The following is a 17,673-nucleotide window of genomic DNA, read 5'->3' as shown; positions in this document are numbered from 1 at the left end:
GAGCTTTACACATCTTATAACGATGATCAATCATGTGGAGTATTTTGTGTCCATTAAGAGTTATGGTATCGTAAATCATTGCTTGGAATATTTTACCTCGTCCACTATTCTCATTTCCAACGAAAAGGTGGCAATATGAGCAGTTCATTTTTAGGAATTATTTATTTAAGAACGTACAATGTGAAATATTATAGATATACTACCTAAAATATCCTTCAATATTTATTGTTCTATTTTGGACATAATTCAAAACAGAACTATAGTGGCCTTTTACCGATGCTGGGCATTGACCTTATTGTTGTCTTTAAATAGTAGCAAATGCATAATCAAACGAACAATTTTGACCACCTTTGGTAAACAACCTCAGATAATAGAGCAGGGGGGCAATTGGCAGGTCCTTCGATCGAGCTTATATTCACTCTCAAACCAGTCACAACAGGGCGAAAAAACTGATTGACTAGCATTTAGGAAGGTCATACACGTTAAGAAATCTATAACACTATACCTTAATGTCTACCACCTTAACCGCTATTGAAGGAATTTGCTGTGACAGTGCTAAATTACATGGTTATACATATAAGAATAAATAATGAATGTAAGATAGAATATTTCAATTTTATGTTATATCAAAATAAACCACTTTCTAGATCTCTATTCTCATTAAAATAGTTAGTGTTTTAGGTATTGTAAGAAATTAAGTCGGTCGGTCAGGTGCCTATAACTTTCAGATGACCAACGATAAACGCTATATTTCCTAGTATTAAGCCGGATATTACTTGCGAATAAGGCAGTGCAATTAGGCGAGCTTTCAGGTAAGTCAATTCATAAAACAAAACAATGACCTAATGGAAATTTCGTAGCTGTTTTCAGTACTTAATGGATGTTCAGTTGACAGACCTGTTCTGAATTGTGAATCTGTCCGGCGATCACCTTTGTAGGGGTGTGAGCCTTACCTCTAAGTGAATGTAATCTCTAAAGATACTTTTTACAATGCTAAGTGTGTCTAAAGAATCTCATTTCGGGGTGATGCATGGCACGCCCGTAGGACATGAATGGCGAAATTAACATAACTTCATCACAAACTGCGCGACGGCCAATGCAGTAATTATTCAAATCAGTTTCTCAGCAAGACATACCTTATATTCGTACGTCAGCCTGAGGTCTCTTTCAGCACTTGATAGAAATTTGTTTTTGGAAACATTTTATTTAGGGTATTGCATCTGCAACTGAATTTTAATCCCTCATAATTATTCTTTGTTCCATTTCGTATGAACTATTTTCCATTTGGAATGTATGTCATAAACATTGTATCGGCAAAGAAAAACGTAAAGGCGAACATCGTACAAAATTGTTCATTTACCAAGATTAAAATGCAATCGTGATAATGTAATAATAGTACTCGTCCTCATATGAACAGCGTAAAGTAGTTCTAGATTTGATATTTCATAAAAATGTTAAATAGGCCAATTGTTCAGGACTGTGTTAAAGTAGAAACGTCTTAATGTTAACTTTAAACAACTATCACTCTGGAAGGTTAAATAATACAATTGTGATCTTCAGTATTCCTAACGAGGTTTGAGATAACTATTTCAGCTGTGCTTGTAATAGTTAAGTTTATGAACATGTATACGTCGTTAAAAAGTTAACAATGTAATTCATCACTTTGTTAAATTTTACAAAGTTCGGGACAATTGACTCAGTTTTCATCCCAAAAAGCGAAATCCGACGAGATCGTAGCCTACATTTCGAGCTAATGGAATCGCTTAACTGCTTTATTTAGTAACACGCTAAATTGATAAGATTGACATCTTAAATTATTAACAGACATGATGCCGTAATTATGTTCACCGCCTGTTAAGAACTGGTCATAATTTAAGTCAGGTGGCACTGGTAAAAGATTCCTTCGATCCGGTCCGCCCTTTTAAATCTATTTTTTTTCGAAACATGCTTAAAAAGTTTGATGAACCTTTACAAAAACCTAAGTCACAGAAAAATATATCGTTATATTTTCCGCTACGTAGCATTATATATGATAATTGTTCCTGTTTATGGGTATTTAGATCAAGGCTATACTGAAGAGATGCCAAATTTTGGAAAGCAATAATCTTGTAATGGCAGTTTTGTCTAATAGTAAAGGAAATGTAATACGTATTGATTTAGTTAACTCATTTTCCTATCGTTCACCAGACAATTCATTGAGTAGTGAAAAGTGCCAACAACCAATCTCATATCATAAACGTATTAGTTAGTTTGTATGTTTGTGTCCTCAACGATTCAGTGTTATCTGCAAGATTTCTACTGAAAGCCTCTTTTCTAGCTAGTGCGCATGCGCAAGCATCTAAATAACTAGCAAAATAAAATAAAGTAATGACTAAGGGTAATTTTCGTTTCTAGTGAAGATTTTACGGTTTTGTTATATTTATTTGATTTGTGGTTGTCAAATTTATTATCATAAATTAATCTTTAAATGGGTAATCAAATTCTTGCATACAGAAAATAGATTTCCAAAGACAAGCCCGTTTATTAAAGATTGCCAGACATTCACTTTTTCGGAATGGGCTGTAGATCGGTTTATTTGATTTGAAGGATGTTCAATAATTTTCGTTTTTTACGACAAGCTTGACCTCCTTTATCGTTGGGAAATTGATTCAGACACCAGCATCGAAATTCATCAATTTCCTAAGTTTTTAAACTTTAAAACTTATCTTTACATCGTGAACAATAACGTACGGATCTTATGAATGAACACAAACAATTCGACTCGGAACTAGCTCTTTAAAAGTTCATTGTGGATATTGTATATGATACAGTTTCCACTGGATGTCGTTGTTTAATTTAACATCTATTTCGATATTTTCACCATATTATTATATTTTAAGGTACGGTATTTAAATGTCCCAATAAAAGGAACATGTTCATATAAAGATATTAAAAGTTGCATCGCTCTACTTTTGTTTAATGAGCGGTTACATTACAGAATATGCATGAAGGATGTCGTTCCGAATCACATGTTTGAGCAGAAGTACAACCAGTGCTCGTTTAACGTGTGCACCACAAATAGTTTATAGAGTATATTTCAGCAAGTCACTTTTCCACCAAAACTTACTTGTTAAACTGGTGCCAGAAGTAAAAGGCAGCATTTACTTTGCATTTTTATGTCTGCCAATGACTTTCGAAGATGTTTCATTTTATGGTTCAATAATTCACAAAGTTTGACTGCGATGAATGCACAAAAAACACCAAAAAAGTGAGAGACATGTTTGTGTATCATCGAATTGCTCCTTACATCTAGAAACAACGAAGATCTTGACTGTTTCAATTTCAAGACAGAGGGTTTGATTATCCTACTAAATTGTCGATCAATCCTGTAAATCTCTTTTCCATATTAACTTTTCCTTGTTCTAAAACGTTTTCCTGAATTTGCATGTTTTATGAAATAGCTCCTCTAGAGACCGAATTGTTTATTCATGTCTTCTTGACAAATATCCTCTCAAAATACATTCGTTATAGGAAATGACCTCGATCCATTTACGAGTATGCTGTATTTGTACAAATTAAATGAGAACGCTTCTTGTTATTGCTAAATCGTACTAAGTGGTTCCAGAGCAGCTGTGGCACAGGAATCTTACTTCCGACGAGCGTAGTATTGGACATGTCTCTTGAAACGATACTAAATGAGTTAAATTACATTAAGTGACCATTTTTAGATTGGCACATACAATGACTACTTTGAATGCGGAACTCCATCGCCTGTGTTACTCTGCATGGTAACCTCGTTTCATTAAAGTAAACTGTATCTTCCCTATTGATATTTGTAGCATTTTTCTGTTAGGATTTGATTAAAATGTTCCAGATGTTAATATCAAGTATATGTATATAACCTTTAGAATAAACAGTACCTTAAATAGAATTTGAGAGAAAGTTGCTGGGGATGTTTGTTGAATGTACTGGAAACATATCTATTGTAAGAATGGTGGCAACCGTATTTGGGAAGAGTTAAAACATCCAATTGTAGATCATTTCTAAATTCTTGAAATTATTTTAAAGTTTAATTCAATCTTCATTTTTTGAGGATTTCGTTTCAGCCTTTTGAGGGAATAATTCTAAGTTGTGTTCGAATTAGTGGTCATTTAAAGATGCAATCCTACTCCGAATTAAAATTTACCACAATTAATATTGTTTTAATATTCCAAAAAGGATGACTAAATGTGGAAAACAATGGTTCTTATTAAGGATGCCGATTTTATTTAAAGGAAATAAGCATAAAACACGGTATTTCTACTTTATGAGACTAAAGTAGACCATAGTAAATATTTTAGCATTCACCAATCATTTAATACTTTTGCGCTTTCTGCTATTAAATAATTCTCCATTCATGCATTATTTAGTTATTAGTTAAAGGCTTATTTGTCAAAGTATTGTCAAAATTGATGTTTGTTACACATGTGAATGTATTGATTCTGAATATGAGTGTCACTTTAATGTAACAGTTATCTATTTTATGAGGATCGAATTATGTGGCTATTGATGAAATCAAGAATCAATGAAAACATAATGTAAACATTAAGACTTTGTACATTACTTTTTATTCCAAGTATATAAATGGTCTGATTGCTCAATTTAAATTACTTTTTTTTTTTAAAAAGATGCTTTTTGTTAAAAGTTTTATCATAATTCAATTCTTCGCTTTGGTTTTTGTGGTCGTAACATATTGTACATTTCAATATTGTTTGAATGAAGGACACTACATACATATAGCATTATTCGAATAGTGCAATATATCAGAGTTTACGATTTGAAATTTTGCCAATACTATTCAGCTTTGCTAGCATTAATAATACAGCCAAATCTTCCAAAACATCAAGTGTTTGAAATCTTGACGATCTCTTAATCCCCAATATGGGTTGTTTTGATAGTCTTTAATCTGAGTTTGCCCTTTTAACGCAACCATGGTACGACTTTCTGTCTCAATGCCAATTGATGAGACATATCCATTGATCAACCAATTCGACCTTTATCAGAGCTTTCATAATCCATCACAAAAATCACGACATTCTTGAACAGAGGTAGAATTCCAACATGTGCACTTTTTAAGACCTGAAAGTAGACACAGTCCTATTCTGTTGGGAATTCTGTTCAGGAGAATGTGGTTTTGGTAAATGAAATCAATATGTAATGTAGATCAAGACAGTCACGTAACAACATCATTTGGACAAAAAACAAACACCAGTTATAGTCGTCTATAAATGAATAAATCAGATCTAGCCAACAATAGGCAGTTCTTTGTTTAAGTCTTGAAATATTGAGAACCATTTGTAATGTATTTATCTGCATAAAAATACCGTGAAGATTTGTGTGGCGGCCGTTTAATGTCGGCAAGATATGTTATGTATCATAAACACTATATATTATATGCATACAATCGTCGAATAAATTAAACTAGTCAACCTTTGGTAATCTTAATTGGTCAATAACATTACAACAGCTTAATAAAATAAATACAGATATATTTGGACTTGTTTCATTTAATTGTTTGTTTTTTCTTAAAAGATTAGAACAAAAAGTATTCATTTTGATATTGAATCTTAATTGATATTGTCTGCTCCAGAATGATATACATTCAATATAAACGCCTAGTAATCGTCACCGCATGTAGGTAGTGTTTGCGAGAAATGAATGAGTTATATTAAAGTCATATATAGAGATTTACAGCAGCCAACTTTATCTTTTAATATTTCAATTAATATTATCAAGCGAAATGCTGTCCTAATATTTATTTTGTCATACCCTTCGTATTTACCTGATGTTGTGCTAAGTAAATTACATCTTTTTGTATTAATAACATGTTCTAATTCATGGCATTGTTCACTTAAGGCTACTTCACATTATGTCGAATACAGATGTAATGCATTTCTGTCCCAAAGCAGACAACAATGATGTAGTTTAAATGTAAATTTTCGTTTTAAAGAACTATTGAGTATTCAAATTTCACTGTCCGTAAAAAACATACGCGCCAATTTTTCCAGAAAACGAGCAAAACTCGATTGGGTTTATCGACACAACAAATCTATCTTATTACAAAATGCACCACGAACATCTGTATATGTCTTTGGCGTTTACCCTGTGCCATTAAACGGGGTTTATGTTTAAACTTTTGTCTACTGAGCTAGTTTCTGTAGTTGTACATATAAGTATTGTGTTCATTGTTTAATGGATATTGTGATTGTTGAAATATATTTTATGGAAGATGGGTAACCAGAGATGTTTTAAATGTCCGGCGAGCACATTGGCGGAGGTATGAACATGAAATCTAAGTACATTTAGAGATTGACGTTGCAAAACGAAATTTGCAGGTTTGACCGTGTTTAATGGTACACATAATTATTGTTTGATACGTGAATATTGCTAAGGTGGCCACAGAAAATTTAATTTGTTTAATGGAATGTTTAACGTTTCGATTAATACAAATTTTGCAAATGAACACAGTGAAACATGGCAATATGACGTAAATATAAAAAAGAAAGACACGTTTATACATTTAAATAAAATACAATATAACAAAATAACGTTTCATTTGTTCGATGACTTATCAACGAAATGCTTACCTATTTATCGGTTAATGCTTTTGCTTCATGACCTTACACGCGGGGACACATTCCCGTAACAATTGCATAAGTAAAAACTGGACATGAATTACTCTTTCGACAAGAATGCACCGATTAAGGGATACGATTAAATCAAGAACGGTTGCTGTTAGATTAAAAGAGATTTATTAATACGAGCAATTATAAAACAAATCGCAAGTTCTATTCCATCATGGCATGCACATGGTCATTATACTTAACACAATTTCATAATTTCAAAAAAACGTTATCATGTCACGTGCATTTCATGTGAATACATTGTATACCTCGACTCGAAAACCTGATTAAGTATATTTATGCAGGTCAGTTGGTCACGTGATTATAAGCAAGGTCAATTGGTCACGTGATTATATGTGAGATGGTGACGTGACAAAAGTGACATCTCGAGCGAAATATCACAATGATAATCTAGTGTGTTTTTTCTTAAACACATTCCTTGCATTTCATTGAAATTGCCTTTATGTGACTGTCAATTAATGATGCAGTATTACACACAATTTCCGTGAAAAATGATATCATGTTTGTTAAAGAAATGGTGTTAAAACCCAATATAGATATAAGTTGTGATATTTGTCGACTATTAAGATACGTTTTTAAAAATGTTATATTTCTAGATGTTATCTTTAATTCTAAGTGTGTCTTAAGAATCTCATTTTGATAAAAATGTGATGCATGACACTGAATGAACATAAATTACGAAATTAACAAAACTGTGAGTGGAGTAAAGCGTTCTGTTGCTTCTTGAAAAAAAGTGCATTCGGGGAATAAAGGGTACTTAGGACATTTCTAGGAAGAGCTATCTTCAAAACATTTATCACATGTCTCGACGTTTTTCCCTATTTGCATGTTTAGTGTTTCTTTTTTGAAGAAAAAAAGTACCCTTTAAGCAGATTGGGTATTGCTTAGTTCCTTCGCCTTTATGGATAAACGTTCCCCAATCAAGGCACTAACTTGGTATTCTCTATCCTTCGACTGATTCAACAATTCAGACAGCCAGAACTACGATAGTTATATAAATAATGCGATGGATTATTGTCGAGCGGTATTGAAAGGATGTAAAATACATTTTGTAATATAATATAAAAGGTTATCGGAACACATAATGCAATTGCAGGAAACAAGCCTCCAAAATTAGGTAAATATTGCTATGGATAATCATTTAAAAAAATTCACTTAGCCAAGAATAAATACATAAATGCCAAGCCGCACATATTTATGTATATTTCAGGAAACATGATTTAAAATTTATCAGCATGCATGCTGCAGATAATATCAGCGTGCAGAGCATGTATCCACTTATTTGAATTAACATGAGAGCACTCGACTTGATGCTGTGGGTTCTGAATGTCTGTTGTTCAGTCATTTAAATGATAATTTAGAGATCCCTTATACTGTGTTTCGGAAGAATTCCTTTTGGCAAATGTTTTTGCAGTTTCGTTTGATCATAAAACTACACTCCAATAAAATCAAACTTATTCAAATAAAGCTTTGATACCAAATAACTTCGTTAAAAGCTGCATAATGTATCCATTAAATCGTGTATTACAAGTCTAACACATGTCTTACATCATTGAATTATATAAATGTGACAAGTTTAAAATGTATAACCAACAACTCTATTGTATTTGTTTGTGTCATACAAGCATTACATTACATTACATTACATTACGGAATAGATCATTTTTTGGTTTACATTTACATATAAATATATCAACATAATAACTATACAATTCAGTGACCGGCATTTATATATTTGGAATATATAGGATGAACTAAAAATAATACTATTGCAAATCATCGAACTACAATATTATCATTTGATTATCTTATGCATATACATGCTGGAACATATATGGATATATTGAATATATACTCCGGCACATCTCGTATTTCTGAGATGCTATCTTTAAGGTCAGTGCACGCGTCCAGCAACAGAAATGCATACTTAAATTAAACCGAAGCACCGGCATTGCCTTAATCTGTGAATCTAGCTAGTGTAGAGCATTAGCGCATGCATTTATGAATTCCGCGATGATAAATGCAGTCATTACACTTACCAGCTTCTCGGCAAGACAATATCCAATTTTATGTCATCCACCTTAGGTTTAAATGTGTGATAAGGGTAACTCCGAAAAAACTCCTGTCAAAATGTAATAATAATTGCTTTCAGGAACAACAGACTCCACAGAAACTTTCATCACGCAAACTGGCAATATTTATTTTACCCATCATGAAAGATGGAAACTACTTTTAAGCAAATTTCCAAACCAGCAAAGTTAAAACAAGTCACGGTAAAAGCTTAACCGTTATTTTCAATATAGTACTGACAGATTATGAAAAGTCAAATTCTTATTGCCCCCTTTCTTCAAACATTCCGAGATACTTCCTTTATACTTAAACATTAATACCGTTTACTTAAGAATTGCTTCACACACGTTGGGTCTGAAAGGGTCAGTTTTATGGAAAAATACCTCGGAACATTGCGGGTTGATTTCTCTTTCGTTGAGATATATCGCATATCCTACTATTTCCGCTACATATGAGCGAACAAGCATAACAATGTTTTGAATTAATGGATTCCTTTTGGATTCCTTTCACAGGCTTAAAGGCGCAAACACCACTCCACAGCGCCATCACTAGAGCAACAGCTAAAGTATTATATATAACAGCTCCAATGCATGCGATAACGATTTGTTTATGCACCTTAGTGTAGTTGAAATGCTGGCATATCTTAAAACGTACACAAGGCACACATGTACTACGAACATGTCAAAAGCTCAGTTTCTTTGCACCACAGAAGTGGCGTTTAGAAGGCGTACATTATTGGAGGCATGGGCCTTTACTCTTAATGATAAATAGATATTTCAAGAGTTATAATGAGACCATTTCAAGTAGTAACAGACATAAATGACACTGGTGCGTTTCCTCAGAGACCTGGGGCCGTGATTACGAACATTCTCAAGACTGAGTCTGAAAGTTGGACTCAGTCTCAGCACCTGAGTCCAAGTCCAGACTCAGCTGAGCTTGTCGAATATTACATGATTTCAAACAGTCTCTGACTCAGTCTCAACGTTGAGCCTGAGTCCGATTCCGCAATATTTATACTTGCATGAACGTAAGCGGCCATTGTTTACTTTTTCAAGCGTTATCGTTCTTGAACTTTGCTCAGAATTTCTAGACGCATATTACCAATGTAGTCAAAATCAGATACCTGTACAATGCAAGCTCCTGAGTGACTGTCGGCTGTGTTTGATGTAAAATGTCGCTAGAAAAACAAAGGACGACCTGGGATGAAAAAGAGCGACTGTGTGCCGTGCGGCTAGTGATTGAACAGTACGACGTGTTATACGGAGGATTTGCCGACGGAATCACATTCAAAGAAAAGTCGGCCGCCTGGAATAAGGTGGCCGATGACTTGAATGCGTAAGTTAGATAAGCTGGTTAAACGTTACCTTAAATGATTAAGCTTTCAGTGGCTATTTTCATCTTAAATTTAACGCAATGAGTGTATAAATATCAATACAAAGTCTGCATTAAAGAACTTCTTTTATGAGCAATAGGATTTTAACAGCATACAGCATTACATGTACCTGCTGCTTTAAGGTGGTTTGAAAGACCTCATTTGTCTCATTTGAATATGTTTCTCTTCTGGGAAAGTATTTTCTTGCAGAAATTCTGACTGCTTGTATTTATATAGAATCTATGTTGGAAGTGGAATTAATTTATTTATATTATTTTAATTACTTGTAAAATATTTCCTGTTCATTATAAAAAAAATTGATTAATCTGAAGGGTGGCCATTTCAATTGCAGATCAAGCAATGTAAAGCGGACACCTGCAGAGGTTAAGAAATTGTTCCAGAATGTGAAAAGTAGAGGTATAATGTAATAAATGTTTTGATACTTATCACTGGTATATTATACAGATTTTCATAATTAATAATACATTATTATCTAATCAAAACACTTCATATGTGCAAAGTCTTAGAGTAAAATCTTTGAATTATATCATGGTGGAAATTCAGTAAAGCTTTACATTCAATTATTTATGTATTTAAACATCAGTATAAAGAATCCATTATTCTTTTAGCCAAGAAAAAGTATAACGAAAACATGGCCACTGGTGGCGGTCCAGTTGGCAAGATAACACTGGCAGAGGAAATTGTCCTTGAATTTCTGAAGGACAAGCCCCAACTCATAGGGATCCCAGGCGGGATAGAATCTGGAGGTACCCCTTTGAAGAATTGCTGAATGTATCAGTTAATTGAATTATATGTTTCAGCCATTTTTTTTATCCTGTTAAAATAATGGTAATATGCAACTGCTTCAATCATAGATGTTACCTTTTAACATAATAATTCCCATAATGGAAGTAAAATGATATAATGGAACCAATGTAAAAAAACATTTAACATGGCACAATCTAGTTTACACTGTATTGCATGATGTTTTGTAGCTATAAGAACCATTAATAGGGAAACAAATCTTATTTTCAGTGATAGAGCCTGTGGAAGATGCTGCCAGTGTTGCAGATTTGGTTGTGCAACAAGCCCCAAGTAAGAGTCTTATAATATACTTTTATGAGGCCTTTTATATTAAAGTTCAGTTTGTCTTGATAAATGATAGTCATGATTTTTTTTTAGGGCACCATTCTTATAATCAATGTTAAAGAATAAGGAGGGCTATACTACTCGTCCCAGCGTCGGCGTCTGGTTAAAGTTTTAAGGTAAATTTTGGGATTTAGGGATTTTCCCTTATAAGTCTAATATCCTTCCTTCGATTGACTTAATATTATTAATAGAAAAAGGGTTGGTATTGAATAACCTAAGAAAGGGTCTACATATTGTGACCAAACTTGGTATATAGGAAGAGTTTATAGAGACCTTTCCTGATATTGTGTTTTGGGTTTGTCGAGTCTTATGACAGCTCTTGTTAGTTACCTTCTTCTCTCATCTTCAATTTCTACATGTAGAATGATATCAATTGAAGTGATGTTTAGTTTTTGTACACAGTAGTTTTATAGTATGTTACCATTGCCTCCAGTTGAGATGTAGTATAGCATCCTAAAGGGGGTTAGAATGTTTTCTAAAGAAAGAAAGTGGTCAAAATTGTCAATGTCTTCACAAGTGGTACTGCTCGGTACTCTATGTTCTGTCCAATTACTTTTCATAATCTAATATGAGAGTAAGTTTTACACATTTTCTTATACATCACTGTAACTTTGCATGAACATTTCAGTGACAGAGAGTAAGCACATCAGCACGCATCAAGAAACAGTGTCAGTTCATGCCATTGAACATCCAAGTGTGTCCCATGAACACCCAGATGAACCCAGAGTGATGCAGACAAATACAAAGAAACGTAAACCATTTGTATAACTCATTGTTTTGATATGTTTCTATGAGTACATTTTCAACGGTATATTCATATTTAACACAAAATCAGGAACATAGGATATATATGTATATCAGTCAAATCATAAATATTAAACACTTACACGAAATGATATGGATGCAGATGAAATTTGGTTAAAAAAGAAAACATATTAATTTCAGTTGTTAACTGCCTTTTGCATTTGAAAGATATATATTTTTTCAACATTGGTGGTCTTAATGCCTTATTTCATTTTCAAATCATCAACAGCAATATATGCATGTTTTTAGAGTAAATTTGCTTTCATTATAATCCATGCTAAGGAATATTTGCATTTTTGTTGTGTACATTATAAATGTATAAACTTAAAAACAAAAATATACAATTTCTTCATAGGTCGTAGGAAGTGCATGGATAGGATTGAGCTCACCGAGGAGCTTCATGACCTTGAAGTTTGCAGAGCAAGAAAGGAGATTGAACTTTTAGATTTAAAAATAGCTCAACAACGTGAACTTTTCCAATTGAAAAAATCTGTTCTGGAGAATGCCATGCGAAATGCTAACATGGATTTCAACATTACTTTTCCAGGATTAGGAAATGAAAGTTACAATTTTTCATAAGATCTCTTTTTGAATGCAGTATAAATTGTTAAAGCTGCACTCTCACACATTTACCATTTTTACAACTTTTTCATGTTTTGTCTTTAATTATATCATAGATTTCAATATTTCTGTTCGAAAATTAATATTTCATGGCTTAAATGCATAAAATATCAATTTTTGCACTTGATTATAAAAATATGGGAACTAATTTTTGTCATGAATCTCACATAACTGGTTCCCTTGGATTTTCACAAAAATTGGCTCGTTCCAAGATAAAAAATAAAAAAACTTGTTCAAACTGTGACAGTGCAGCTTTACAGATCCACTCTTACTCCTAGATAATATTTACCACACTCCATGATATTGTTTTAATATTCCAAAAAGGATGAATAGATGTCTAAAATAATTTATTTAATGAAAGATACTGAGTTTAATTTGAAAGAAATGAACATTTAACAAGTTATTTCTTCATACTATGACTTAAGTAGACCATAGTAAATATTTTAGCATCCACCAATCATTTACCGTAATATCGATTTGAGCTACTCATTTGTTCTTAAACATATACAACATGTGTTATTGAGATGGAAATTATCCATTATTATTAAGTATGTAGAAGTATTTTCTCTGATGATGTATCTAAAATCATTTTGATGGAAAGTATTTACAATCAAAAAATCTTATTTGTGTAATAGGAATAAGTCTACATTTATTGATTAAATTGTAATACATTTATTGTTTCAACTTGAATGTCTAGGTTATTTTAGTCATTGGTATTATATGGGGTATTACTGTTGATATATCATATCTTACAATAATTTCATGAAGTTTTACACTGTTCAATACAACTCAAAAACAACTGATGAAAAATTGTGTAAATTTGACCGAGTGGACTCATGCAACAGTTTCAGAAAGAATTACACTCATGCATTATGATGAACAAAATGTGCAAAATAACTGTTACAGTAAAAGTGAGCAGAGCAAATTTTGCTAAAATCCATATTGTGTTAAGCAAACCATTACAAAAACAAAGATGAGAAATAATGCTGGTCAATATCTTTTACAAATCAATAACAGAACTGTGATATGACATAAACAGTATACATTCTTTACTCAATACACACCATGAAACTGAATGTTACTGTTTAAATGAAGTTGAAAATATCCCTTATTGCTTATAAACTATTGCAAAAGAGCATAACAAATCAAAAACAATCTGTAACAATTCAGATAACATAATTGTATAATATTGTTTTTCATTTCATTTCATTATGGAACCTCACTTTACTGTAATATCTGATTGTTAATGTTGTGTTATTATCAGTCTTCCATTTGGTAAAGTTACATAGTTATAATGAATTGTTTGTTAAACTGACATTTATTTATGTGTTAATGAATAAGAAATACAATCGTTGATAGATGTTCAAAGTGATATCCACAACTTACACTTTTGCCATTACATGTATAGCACATGTTTTATGTAGTTTCTCCTATTGTTAAACATGTTAAACATGGACTTACAGCTACATAAAGTATAAAAGTTTTTGTTTTTTTTCAATTCATCTATAGATAAATATAGCCAGTTAATGTCTTAAAGGAACCTGTTGTCTTCAATGCATATCCCTGTTAAGTAGCCTTGCATATTACATTCAATAATTGGTATTATCAAAGATATTAAAGCTGCACTCTCACAGATTGAACGTTTTGAAAACTATTATTTTTTATCTTGGAACGAGCCAATTTTTGAAAATCGATGGAAACAAGTTATGTAAAAATGCTGACAAAAATTAGATCGCAGAATCTTATATTTAAGTTTATAAAAATTAGATGTTTTCTGCTTATTTCTTAAATAGTTAGTAACTGTTTAACTGAAATATGAAAATATACACGTACAACAATGACGAATGATTGACAGGGTGATTGTTCAAACAGCAAAGTGCCTTTGGGTAATATAATCCCTTTGGGTCCGCCCATTAACATCAACACCTTGGTTGTCCACTTGTGGCATGTCATCATCCTCGTATGTTTGGCGTCCATACACATCTCCATGCTCAAAACCAAAGTTGTGCAACATTGCACATGAGGCAACATAAACAGCCGCTCTGTCTGGTGTCGTTCTTATTCCGTATTTCAGTACTGCGAAGCGCCTCTTCAGCATTCCAAATGTTTGTTCTATGAGCACTCTGGTGCGGCACAAAGCTGTGTTGAATCTGAAAATATCAGAAATACTTAAAGGCTGCACAAGATTTACTTTTAATATCATTTCCCTGGATTGTGATCAATGATAAATGTCGTGAAATTTGCCAGCAACATTCACCAGTTTTATGACGTAAGCAGTTCATAATGCAGGACGTCAGCTGTCCATATTATAGGACGTCAACATTCCATATGATACTTCTGGGCAGGTCCGACTGACCAAAAAACTTGAAATGGACCACTGATGTCATTTATTTTTTATTAAAATGCATTGCTAAATAAACATTATGTGAACAAAAAAGAGACAGATGTATGAGATCATAATTATACAGGTAAAATATCATCTGATATTCACTGATGTGATAGAAAACAATTATCAATGAATATACTTGATTTTTTATCAATACCTTTCCTCCGACAGATTTCTAGGATTCGCATAGGGTGTCATGAGGTATTTTCGACATGGGTACCCACTGTCTCCAAGCAGCAGTCCATCAATTTGTCCTGCGAAGAGAAACATTCATATCACTTATCTGTAATACTTTTAAAAACTGACTTATTTTATATTCATATTTTGATGTTTTCACTATGGTACGTACATAAAAAAAAATTAAGAAAATTTCATTCAATATTTCATACAGTTCAGGACTGAAGTTGGTAATATCAGTAAACACACACACAGTATCATAAATTTGTGAACCAATCGCAGAATCAGCAAATGTTATTAGCAAACAGGGTTACTGTATACGTATGGAAGTATTCATGTTATCACATCATAAACCTGCAGCTTCATCTAAGTCAAATGCACTTACCAGTCTCCAACTTCTGGCACAAGATCCCCTCTGAGAACATTCGACTGTCATGCACAGATCCTGGCCATTTAGCAATAACATCAGTTATCCTGTAATTTGCATCACATACCATCTGAAAGATAACAAGTACAAGTTAGTGACCATATTTTCACCATTATTAGATCCTAGATGAAGAATCCAAATATGATTTGTTTTGTTTCTTGACCAACAGTTTTTAATGTTAAAACAAGCTTCAACATAGGAACAAGTATTGGTTTCAGAAAAAGATTTCCAAAATGAATCGAAAACATATAAAATTAATATTTTCATACCTGTACATTCAGGGAATGATAGCCCTTTCTATTCACATAATCTGCCTCGTTGTCTGGTGGTGCCTGTATCTTGACATGAGTGCCATCAACTGCTCCAACTACATTTGGGAAACCTTGTATGGAAAAATACAAATTTTATCAAATACTGAATAGAAATATGATAGTTATTTCAAAAGTAAAAAACTTACCACACTTTACACACAAATCCTGTAATCCATTTATGGCACCTTCAGTACTATAAATTAGCTGGGTTGAATTGTTGAATTATCAGTAATTGACCAAAAACAACATAATTTTATTACATTGTTTCAAATCAAAAACTAATTAATATTAATCTGTACAGTAGCATAAACTTCTCATAATGGTACATTTATCCACCAGGCACAATCTTTAAAAACACACTCCCAAGTTATGTTCCAGTCAATTGTAACCACGGCCCCCTCCCCTGGTCTGGGGAATAGCTGGGACGTTGACTTTCGGTCCCGCCAACCAGGCTAAAATCTCCGCCCTACAGGGATGAACAGATGGTAAATCCCCGCCAAATGCCCCTGCATCCAAGGGACCCTAGGTAAGGCCCATTCACCGCTATATTTGAAGCGAAGACAAAACCACTGCATTCACCCGACACTGCGGGGCCACATGATAGGTAAAAACACGGTCCATTTCCCCGGCTATCCCCGGACCTCGGGGGCCGTGGTTACAATTGACTGGTGCATTAAAAAAAATCCACAAACGTTACAACATAGAATGTTCACAAAAATAAATGTTTAAGTCCACATGCTTTGTCATCATAAATTTAGTGTCTTTGTTGTGATTGATTCTTTTAATAAATCCACAAATACGATATTGCTCATCATAACTTCAAAAAATAAACAGAAAAAAATCCAAATCAATAAAATGACATTTCCGTCTGAGTCACCTCAAAATATTTGGCTGTGAAATCAGCAAAGAAGTACATCAAAGCAAGAAAAAGCCAAACTTACCGGCGACACTGTAAAACTTTCGTTTTACACTTTCAATATCCAACCCCGTTGGAAATTTAACGTATCTGTTTAACAGTCCTGCAAGGATAACAGATACGGCATGAATTGCCTTGCCGACAGCCGACCTGGACACGCCATGAGCCTGTGCAATTACGATGTGATGCGCTCCGGTTGCAAAAAACTGAAGGCAGCACAATACCGTCAGGAGAGGGGGGAGCGGGTTGCTCCTCATCGTCGCTGTACCGATCGTTGGCTCCACGATTCCAACTAATATCATGATTGAGTCCGGAAAAAATCTATATCTTTTCCGGACACTCTCTACATCTAAACTCTCTAAAGGGTTGTTTCTGTCGGTAAATACACGCGGTCGACGAGGCAACCTAAATCTACGATACCGGTAATATCTGTCAAGTTGTCTGTCCGCCATGACAGTTGATATTTACTTCACGTGAGACAGCTACGTAGTAGACTCACGTTTTCAGACTCAGTCTCAATGATTTGAGTCAGAGTCTGAGTCTGAGTCTCTTTGTAAACACCGTTAAAAAAATAGAGTCTGTTATAAGTGAGTGTGAGTCCAGACTCATACTTGAGACCGTTCGTAATCACGGCCCCTGATCCTACTTTTTAAAATATTGATTTTGTTTCATTTGATCTTCGTTTTATTGCTTAACCAATCCATTCAAGCAATGGCAATCGCACAAAGAAACAAACACAGTGATTAGGGCATATACTCAATGTTATCTTATCATGCAC

General features: G+C 33.5%; 2 protein-coding genes across 2 annotated transcripts; one reads left to right on the top strand and one right to left on the bottom strand.

Annotated features, from left to right (window-relative positions):
• The first annotated feature begins 9,845 nt into the window (after nucleotides 1–9,845).
• LOC128203445 (uncharacterized) lies at nucleotides 9,846–12,901 on the top strand. Its single transcript, XM_052904860.1, has 6 exons — nucleotides 9,846–10,067; nucleotides 10,457–10,521; nucleotides 10,734–10,871; nucleotides 11,140–11,199; nucleotides 11,882–12,004; nucleotides 12,413–12,901. The coding sequence occupies exons 1-6, from the start codon at nucleotides 9,904–9,906 to the stop codon at nucleotides 12,634–12,636; spliced, it is 774 nt and encodes a 257-aa protein (XP_052760820.1). The 5' UTR covers nucleotides 9,846–9,903; the 3' UTR covers nucleotides 12,637–12,901.
• Nucleotides 12,902–14,536: 1,635 nt separating this feature from the next.
• LOC128246196 (putative nuclease HARBI1) lies at nucleotides 14,537–17,347 on the bottom strand. Its single transcript, XM_052964385.1, has 5 exons — nucleotides 16,921–17,347; nucleotides 15,938–16,050; nucleotides 15,627–15,738; nucleotides 15,222–15,318; nucleotides 14,537–14,828 (listed from the first exon to the last, which is right to left on the bottom strand). The coding sequence occupies exons 1-5, from the start codon at nucleotides 17,345–17,347 to the stop codon at nucleotides 14,543–14,545; spliced, it is 1,035 nt and encodes a 344-aa protein (XP_052820345.1). The 3' UTR covers nucleotides 14,537–14,542.
• Between the last annotated feature and the right edge of the window lie 326 nt (nucleotides 17,348–17,673).

The sequence above is a fragment of the Mya arenaria genome, chromosome 9 (assembly GCF_026914265.1).
Source record: "Mya arenaria isolate MELC-2E11 chromosome 9, ASM2691426v1".
Lineage (NCBI taxonomy): Eukaryota > Metazoa > Mollusca > Bivalvia > Myida > Myidae > Mya > Mya arenaria.
This window is presented reverse-complemented; position numbering and strand designations above follow the sequence as displayed.

What these genes read in the sequence shown, in the direction of transcription:
- LOC128246196 (XM_052964385.1), bottom strand. Translation starts at nt 17,347, where the DNA reads ATGGCGGACAGACAACTTGACAGATATTACCGGTATCGTAGATTTAGG. An exon ending in AAAGTTTTACAGTGTCGCCG is followed by an intron (nt 16,051 to 16,920) that starts GTAAGTTTGGCT and finishes TTTCCATACAAG; the next exon opens with GTTTCCCAAATGTAGTTGGA. An exon ending in ATCATTCCCTGAATGTACAG is followed by an intron (nt 15,739 to 15,937) that starts GTATGAAAATAT and finishes GTTATCTTTCAG; the next exon opens with ATGGTATGTGATGCAAATTA.
- LOC128203445 (XM_052904860.1), top strand. Translation starts at nt 9,904, where the DNA reads ATGTCGCTAGAAAAACAAAGGACGACCTGGGATGAAAAAGAGCGACTG. An exon ending in CCAGAATGTGAAAAGTAGAG is followed by an intron (nt 10,522 to 10,733) that starts GTATAATGTAAT and finishes TTATTCTTTTAG; the next exon opens with CCAAGAAAAAGTATAACGAA. An exon ending in GCAGACAAATACAAAGAAAC is followed by an intron (nt 12,005 to 12,412) that starts GTAAACCATTTG and finishes ATTTCTTCATAG; the next exon opens with GTCGTAGGAAGTGCATGGAT.